Source organism: Rhea americana, unplaced genomic scaffold (genome assembly GCF_003343005.1).
Source record: "Rhea americana isolate MKP2758 unplaced genomic scaffold, rheAme1 scaffold_640, whole genome shotgun sequence".
NCBI lineage: Eukaryota > Metazoa > Chordata > Aves > Rheiformes > Rheidae > Rhea > Rhea americana.
Genome location: NW_028186802.1, coordinates 35,577 through 44,611, shown reverse-complemented (window position 1 = coordinate 44,611; position 9,035 = coordinate 35,577). Strand labels below are relative to the sequence as shown.

The following is a 9,035-nucleotide window of genomic DNA, read 5'->3' as shown; positions in this document are numbered from 1 at the left end:
TAATTTTCGCTGCTCCAGCTCCCTCAACCTGATTTTTCTCCCAGCACCTTCCTAGCTCTGAGGGCTGAATAAGACAAATAAGGCGTCCCTATTAAAATGAGCACTGTTTCTTCTCTTGCATTTTAGTTGAACTCGAGGAGATGCTGGAGCTCAACTTTTGCTTCCCCATGGGAAATTTCTTTATGCCCCTCGGGCTCCTTTGCATGGTAAGTAACATGTGCAAAGGAAAGTCAGGCCGATGGCAGAAAACTGATTGCAGCTTTAGCTATCAAATGACTGTTTGCTGGACAGTATAAAAAAAAAAGAGCTAAAAGCAGCCTTTATCCCCTTCTAGCATAAATTGTGCCCCATGATGTTCCGTCTTTCGAATGTCCTTTTTTCATAAGCACTCTGTTCTCCCTCTTTTCTTCTTGTCTCCCTGCTTTCCTGGCTCCAGGTTGCCTGCCCGCAAGCAGGATGGTCCTTTCGTTCCTGGCCAGCTTCTCTCTGCCTGGCTTGATCTGCATTTTTACTCTACATGTCCATCAGCTGCAATCAGGTAGGGATCCCCATCGTCCCGCTGGTCCACAGCAAACTGCTTCTAGCCACAAGTGTTTCCTCTGACCTACTCCCAGAGGACTGTTTAGCACAGAGTAGTGGCATAAAAAATAGTAGCATCCCTCCAGATCCTCATTTTTGTTCTCCTTGCCATGCTAGTGTGGCACTTGCACAGCCTCGGTGGCCTCACGGGGTGATAAGATAGATGAGCTGCCCAGTTTATTTTTACACGTTTTATAAAAGAATTTCCAATGATGCGCAGAGCTGTGTATTTTCTCTAGTAACAGATGTGGATAGCTGCGGGTGTTTGAGTTTTATTTTTATAATCATAGAACCATGCAAACTGATAAATCAGTGTATTTTTGTAAACATGAAACTACACATCTTGATGTATATAATCGTAGATTATAATCATAGAATGGTAAGGTTAGAAGGGACCTCTGGAGATTATCTAGTCCAACCCTCAGTTTAGCCATGTGGGGATTGAACCCGTGACCTTGGTATTAGCAGCACCACACTCTAACCAGCTGAGCTAAACCTGCCCCCTATTTTTTTTCCAAGTTGTCTGTTTTCTCCAGCTGACCACTCAAAAACAGCTCAGTCCCTTCCCACCACTGCCGCCTTCTTTCTCTTCCCTTCCCTATCCTCTTATGCCTGAGCAGTACTTCTTCCCCCTCAAAGAGCTGTTAGATCCTCTTGGGGATGTGAAGTCTTTCTACTATAGGACAGGATGGTCCCAAAAGCAGAAGCAGCATGTGTCCCTCAACTTCTTATTGCATCCAGTATAATCGTAATGTCAGAGCAGTGACAGGGCAAAATGTAGGCATGAGTAGATCCGTTGCTTTTCTGAAGAACATCAACAAGCCAGTCCATGTGGGGTTCTCCCATTGGTTTTCGGTCATTTTGTCCAGCTCCATTCAGGGTGATTACACCAGCACACCCTGTGGCGGCTGCTGTGGGACAGGATGTGGTGCTACCCTGCCACCTCACGCCGGAGCAGAGTGCCCGGGCTATGGAGGTGACCTGGTTTCGGGGACACTTCTCACCCTACGTGCACCGATACAAGGCGGGAATTGAGCAGAACAGTCAGCAGACGCCACAGTACCAAGGGCGGACTGAGCTGCAGCGGGACAACCTCGACAACGGCAACGTGGCCCTTAAAATATTCCGTGTCCGCCTGTCTGATGAAGGCAATTACACCTGCTTCATTCGTGCCGATTCAGACTATGAGGAAGCCATCCTGGAGCTGAAGGTGACAGGTCTGTAGCAGGCATCCCTGTTTACGCTACTGATCCGGTCTCAGTATCCCCAATTTGCTTCCTCCTAGACCTGTGACCCATATCATAAGCGATTTCAGGGTGTCCCTTTAGGCTTTGCCAAATCCCTTTGTTTTCGTCCTTAGAAAAAAAGAAAATAACCAAGGTCTCTTGGAGATCAAAAATGATCTATAGAGCAGTGCTAAGGAACTCCTGAGATGTCCTACCTACTTCAAAAGTCTTCCTAGCACTATTTCCACAGTGTTAATGGGCACATGGCAAAGAAACCGCAATGCGGTAATGAAGGAAGAAGGTCTTGGTCCTTGTGGGTATGTGCTAGTGGCCAGGCTTGAAGGTTTTCTTGCCGAGCTCATTATCTCCCAAGCAGATTGCTTTGGATCACACAAAAAAGGCAGCAAGAAACTCCTCCGTGCTTCTGCCTCTGATTGCGGCCAGCACTTGAGATGCCCCGTGCAACCCTGAAAAACAGGAACTTCTTCAATATTGGGGTCTAGACCTCTTTCTCTGCCAAAGGAAGGGTTGGATTCCCACAGGGAATAATCAAGGTTGCTCTGMTTTCCTCCAGCTGCCRGCTCAGCAYCRYTCATCTCGCTGGAGGGCTACGAAGCTGGGGGTGTCCGGGTGGCATGCAGGGGTGATGGCTGGTACCCACAGCCCCAGGTGCTGTGGAAGGACCACCAGGGCCAACCGCTGCCATCCACCTCCAAAAAGGTCACCCGCGACGCGAGGGGCCTTTTCAATGTCAGGAGCACCGTGGTCCTCAGCCAGGCTGCAAACCAGCAGCTGTCCTGTTCGATCCGCGACGCCCTGCACCACCATGAGAAGGACTCAGCTTTCTCCATGGCGGGTAAGCAGCCAGCAAGAGCACCACTCCCAACGGAGCCACGTGCTGGAAGCTTTGCTGAGAAAACAAATAATTTAAGCGTTTGCACCCTGTGCGATGCAAATTGGTGCCACACAAGCAAATAAATGTGGCTTTGTGACCATGCTTGCACGAGGTCACTGTCAAAATTCACGTGTTGTATCTTCAAGTTTGGGTTTAGGGGTTTAAAAAAAAGACATTCTAACACATTTTTGGTATCGGCATCAAAATTCATGAGAGCTATCTCTGCTTATGGTTTTAAGGGGAAAAAGACTTCCTAAGGCATTTTCGATTGATACCCTTGTTAAATGCAAACATTTATAACACTACAACCGAATAACAATGACAAACCAACTCGTGCCCTCCATCTTCCCCACTGCAAAATCCCAATCGGCCACTTTGGCATGAATGGCCACACCTTTTTTATTTAAAGAAAAAAAATTTGGATGATTGTTATTTTTTGCCGGGGAGGGAAATACGGGAATGGGGACACAATGGGGAAATGAAATAACGGGATTTTGAGTCACATTGCAGTACCGCATGGGTTTTCAGCAGCATCCAGCTCCTTTTTTTACTGTTACAATGAACAGCTTTGGGAAGTTGGTTTCCCCGGAGAGCCCATGCTGCTCTCCAGGTGACATCACTCCACGCTGCAATTTTGCTGCTAAACCAAAGAAGTTAACAAGAATTTGGACTTTTATTTATTCCTATGTTGCCTAACATAAAGTCACCCTGTTCCACCTGAAAAGGAAAAGAAAACATGATTTTATGAGGAATAATTCTGTCAGAAATCTGTTTTCCCTTTGCAAAAGCTATGGCTACTGCTGAGGCAAAACTGTCAGCCTCCTCTGAGTAAGAAATTGCGATTTTTGCAGGTTGCTTCTTGGCCTCTTCAGGTCACACAGTGCAATGATATTTTCTGCCCACCATGGGATTCGCTGTGATTCGAGGTGAGCTCATCCGATACAGAAATAACCCCATCCCTGCTTGGGTTTTTACAGATCCCTTTTTCCAAAACGCCCAGCCATGGAAGATTGCCCTGAGCCTGGTCGTGGTCGCTCTGGTCGTGCTCTTTATGTTCAACCTTTATCTATTTAAAACTAAAGGTAATGCAAGGGGAAAGGTTGGCTGGGAAGATTTATAATATTTAACAGCCTCCGTTTTTAAGGGATTGGTGTGTTTGGGAGGACACTGGAGCCTAAACCTAAAACTATTCATATTTCCTTTTTTCTACTATAGGAAAGCTTGAGGGAAACATCGGTAAGTTTTATCTCCTGGCTTGCAAAAATTGGAACATTCCTACATAAAAGAAAGGGTCCACGGGGCACAGTTTTTAGGGGGGAGGATGATTCGGAGGCCAGTGGCTGTTTGGAAATACGAAATTACACTGCGATACTGGTGAATATTGTGGGTTTGGGAGGACACTGGAGCCTTGTGTCCATGCCCACATCTTGGAGCATAAAAGTGCAAAGTTCTCCTTTCTGGCAGGAAATACTGTTTTTCCATGCTGCCCTACAACACATAAATAATACAGAGGGAATAATAAAGGGAATCCCTTATTTTTAACAAAACGGCATGAAGTCCATGGGTCCTGTAGCCACCCAAGCACTTCCAGAGGCTTTTCCATGCTGCAGGTGCTTTAATTTAGTAATTTAGTGTTCATTGGAAGGGGATATTATTAAAAAATATCAAAAAAAACCTGAAACTATTCACATTTTCCTTTTTTCTGCCATAGGAAAGCTCGAGGGAAACATCAATAAGTTTTATCTCCCAACTTTGAAAAAATTGGAGCATTCCTGGAAAAACAAAGGGTCCATGGGGCACACTTTTTTGGGGGGAGGATGGTTGGCAGGCCAGTGGCTGTTTGGAAATACGAAATTATACTGCGATGTTGAGGATAATCATTTTGCGACAGAAAACCAGTGAGTGATGCTCCCCGCGAGTGCCCATGCAAAAATGACTGGTTTTGGTAGTAACACACTATCTTTTGCTTTGCTTTTCAGCGTCGCAGGCAGAGACACTGCGTAAGTCTCTCTCTCCTTCTCCTCCAGGGTTCAATTCTTTGGGAAAACCCTCAGATATTTTTATTCCCTTCCCTTTCCCCGAGTCGCTGCCAATGCTCTTTTTTAGCAGTCTCGTATTAATTTCAGTACTGAAACAGTCTTGGAAAGCTAATGCTTTTGGGGAGCAATTCATAGAAAACCGCTGTGTGTTTTGAATGCAATCCAAAATAAGAAAATATAGTAAGAATATAAAATGAATATAAGAAATAGTAAGAAATAAGAAATAAGAAAATGCTATTGAAAGCTGGTTTGCATTCTCATTCAATGAATGAAAAAAAAAACAAACGCTTGAGTTACTGGATTACTGAAAAAAAAAAACAGCACACTGAGTTACTGATATGTTTTTTGTTTCCGTCCTGCAGTTCTCAAGAAATAACCCTTTAGCTATTAAATCTGAGCACTTTCTGAATTGCTTCCAGTAGGGAAAATAAATACAGTTTAACATAGCCGGTGTGTGTATGCGGCCATTCGGAGAAGACATGCAATAAGTCAGTGAATTTGCCCCCTCTGCCAAAGCAACCTTCACTCTTACGTTCCTTTAACTGGGATCCCCCCCCAAAAAAATTAAAGAGTGTCCAAAATGCTGCTTGGGCTGTGTCTGCCGCTGTCTTGGCGGCAGCAGGGTGCTGGAAACCCTGGGAACTTGGAGCGCTTCCCACACCCCCAAGGGCTTTGCCTTGCCCAACGGGGCACATCCCAGTCTGCATCCCATCCGTGCTGATCTATTTTTGTTTTTGTTGCTTTTCAGAGGAACAAGCCAAAGAACTGGGTGAGTGTCGTTCTCCTTCCTACACAGGACACTTTCCAGCGGGGTGATTCTCCTGTCTGGGTATTGTGTTTAGGCGCTGGTTTTGCTTCTGTTTTCTCCCATACGGGCTGAGTTGCCATTTGTTTTAACTTGGCCTAGGGGGTCATTTGATAAACCCATACTATAGCTGAAAAAACAAAAGAAAAAGAAACAAAGGAAAAGGAAAAGGAAAACGAAAAGGAAAAGGAAAGGGAAAAGGAAAAGGGCTTTATTAAATAGTACCACAGTTTTTAGTACAGAACATCTGATGCAATGTAAGGATAAAAATATATAGATGCTTTCATGCCTGATAAACATAAGAGGCTCAATGAAAGACACAATTTTTTTTTTCCGGGAAAAGATGAGGGGCATCACTGAATTCCTGAAGTGAGAGGCAAAATCTTGAATTCATTTTAGGAACTGTATTTTTCGTGGTGTTTTTAAGCTATCCCCTGTAATCCTGCCATGCTAGCAAAACTTCACTTCTTCTCAAAGGCAGTACGTGCAGACCCTAAACACGTGTGTGAATCTGGGCAGCACAATCAAATTTATACAGAATAGATGGAGCTGTCCCACAGCTTTAGACATTCAAGTTTTGAAGCTACTTGCTGGTGTTGTCATTACCCTCAGCTAACCTCATACCACGAGCGTGTTCAGATAACTTCTCATCTGAGATTTTTCTTTTCTTCTTTGCTTTTCTTTTCCAAGTGTGGAGAAGACATGCGATGCCTATAGAAGAAGGTAATGAAAGTTCAGTCTTTCCAGCCTTTTTTAATGTATTTCCCAAATATCCCAGAGAGGAGAAAACAGAGTATCTCCTGCATGGGAGATGAGCGGTTTTCTCTCCACCACTGAAGGTAGTTTCTGGAGCAGGCACCAGAAAAGGTGTCTGCAGCCCCTGAGTATCCAACAGGCCACTCCCCATTCCCCATTCCTGACCTCGCAGCCAGAGCAGCACAGGGCTGCAGGGGCCGTGCATGGCGCCTTTTTCTGATCGCACCTATTTATCCTCCCTTTTCACGTTCTTTTCTCATTGTCTCCAGCCTCCTCACCTCTTGCATGCTCTGTTTCTGTAGGCCCATCAGTATTGGTTTTCCCTCTTTTCTCCATGTTAAACTCTTGGGTTTGGGATCCCGAATCATCTTGCTTGCTTTAATCCCTTTGTGCTGGTTCCCCTCCCACAGTGACCCTGGTGCAACCAGAGAGGCTTTCACCAATCCCAGTTTACAGGAAAGCATAACTCTTGTTCGACAGTTGCACGCTCCCGTTTCAGGGAAGTCTGCAGAGTCCTCGTCCTCAATGAGGAATGCTGACTACACTTTAGAGATGTGGGGACTTCCACAGGCTGCAGGTCTGATGATGATGATCTGCTCTCTCTGCTCAGCATCATCTCTCTGCTTCATGTTCAGACAAAATACTCGTACAAATACTGTGGCCTTGTGCAGCTTCTCAAATCCAGCCAGCTTTTACTTGCTGCCTTTCTCTTCTTCCTTTTGCAACCCCCATCAAGACCCCCCTTCCCAGGGCTGAGCTCTGCCCTGACTCATTGACTCCCTCTCTCTCACAGTAAAGGTGACTCTGGATCCAGACACAGCCTGTTGCCATCTTGTCCTGTCTGACAACCGCAGAAGTGTGAAACGAGAAGACGAGCCACAGGATGTCCCTGACATCCCTGAGAGGTTTTTTTCCTGGTGCTGTGTGCTGGGCCGTGAAGGCTTCACTTCGGGGAGATACTACTGGGAGGTGGAGGTGGAGAATGGAGGAGGATGGGCAGTGGGAGTTTCTAGAGAAGACGTGGAAAAGAAGCTCAGTATTATGTTTAAACCAGAAGAGGGCATCTGGGCAGTGGGGCAGTGGGCAGGTCAATTCCAAGCTTTCACCTTCCCTGAACGCACTGTATTTCCCGAGATCCAGGGGATCAAACGGATCCGGGTATCCCTAGATTATAGAGAGGGACGGGTGGCATTTTTCAGTGTTGATGAGGAGACTCCAATCTTCACATTTCCACTGGTGTCATTCAATGGGACAAAAATCTACCCGTGGTTCTGGCTGGGTCCTGGGACACAGCTCAAAATGTGGCCCTGACAATGGGAAGGGAGGAAAAGAAGACCTATTTTTTCATCAGACCTCAGTACCTCCTACACTCACAGAAGGACTGAGGTTGGAAGGAACTTGTGGGGGTCTCTGCTGCCACCTCCTGCTCAGAATAGGACTAACTTCAGGGCCAGGTTAGGTGGTGGTGAATTTTCAGAATCTCCAAGGGTGGACATCCCASCACCTCGCTGGACCTCTGTCTGGGGCTGCACTTCTTTCAAGGTGGGGGAARGGGAGAATTACTCCCCAATGCTTGGTCAAAATTTCCCTRGTTGTGACTGTTGCCTTTCACCCTCACRCYTTACTGTGTGAACAGCACTTCCTTAAAAAGAATGGCATGTCTTAAACAGGGAGGAGTTTGTAAATGCACTGAATAAAGTTACAACAGTGAGATTTTGTCTGTCTTTGAGTCTAGCACTAACACCTGCGCCTAGGGCAGTTGTCTGCACTCCCTTTACAGCCAGTGGACAGTTGTAGGCATTTTGGGGAACACGGTTCCTCTCGTTCCCAAGGAGACAGCTAAGGCACAGAAGTGGGATGTGCCCATGGATGTGCCTGTCCCTGGCTACAGCATGTGCCCTTGGCATTATTAGCACCGTGCTCTAACCAACTGAGCTAAGGAAACCTCAAATTCCTATGAAGCAGGGCATCTAAACTTGAGGGTTGTTTTCTGGCAATTCCAGATGACTTGGCTGCAGTGGAAGCTGCCACCTCCAATGGGAGCATATACATATCTGCTTCCTCTGAGGCAAGACACGTTTTCATACATCAGGGGGAGACCAAAGAAAATAGCTCAGAGGTGCCTTCAGGCCCTCCAAGTCTGACCAGCACGTGAGAGTACTGCTCCCACACAGTTTGAGGCTCGCGTCTTGGGTTTATTCCTTACCAAGCACACGATGTAGCAAATGCCAAATCAGGTGCGAGGCCTGAGGTCGCTCAGGGGCTTATGAAGAAAGTAGTGACTGAGAATTCCAAAGCCCCACAGAACACTGTCACAGGCCTACGGACATGGGGACAGGCAGTGTGAGCTTGGCCCCCACTGCCAGGATTGTGTCCCTAAAAGAGGCTAGTGGGAAGGGGAAGATGTGGTGCCCACTCTCAGGGCTACAGAAGAGCCTCTGGGCTCCTCGAGCCAGGAGTGATGCAGCTGCATATTCCTATGCTCTTTGGGCACTGTCACCTCCCGGTCACCCTTCTTTTTTCCTGGAGTCCTGTCCAGTGTTGGTGAGATGCTGAGTGTCAGGATGGGACACAGAATGGAGAACTCCAGGCCTCCCTAAGTCAAGAAAGAGGGATGCAACTTTCCCATCCAGGCCAGGGCCATCCCTTGGCTGGGCTCAGCCCATCTCTTCCCTACTTGGTTTACTCAGCACCTTGTCCTCACTTCTCCCACACCATTCCCCATGCACCTCCTA

At 46.7% G+C, this 9,035-nt stretch overlaps 1 protein-coding gene across 1 annotated transcript; it reads left to right on the top strand.

Annotated features, from left to right (window-relative positions):
- Window positions 1-438: 438 nt before the first annotated feature.
- On the top strand, window positions 439-7,983 carry LOC146586859 (butyrophilin subfamily 1 member A1-like). Its single transcript, XM_085320574.1, has 9 exons — window positions 439-538; window positions 1,449-1,796; window positions 2,380-2,661; window positions 3,678-3,803; window positions 4,680-4,704; window positions 5,159-5,175; window positions 5,488-5,508; window positions 6,235-6,267; window positions 7,094-7,983. Exons 1-9 carry the CDS (start codon window positions 457-459, stop codon window positions 7,609-7,611), a joined length of 1,452 nt encoding a protein of 483 aa, XP_085176700.1. The 5' UTR covers window positions 439-456; the 3' UTR covers window positions 7,612-7,983.
- Window positions 7,984-9,035: the final 1,052 nt, after the last annotated feature.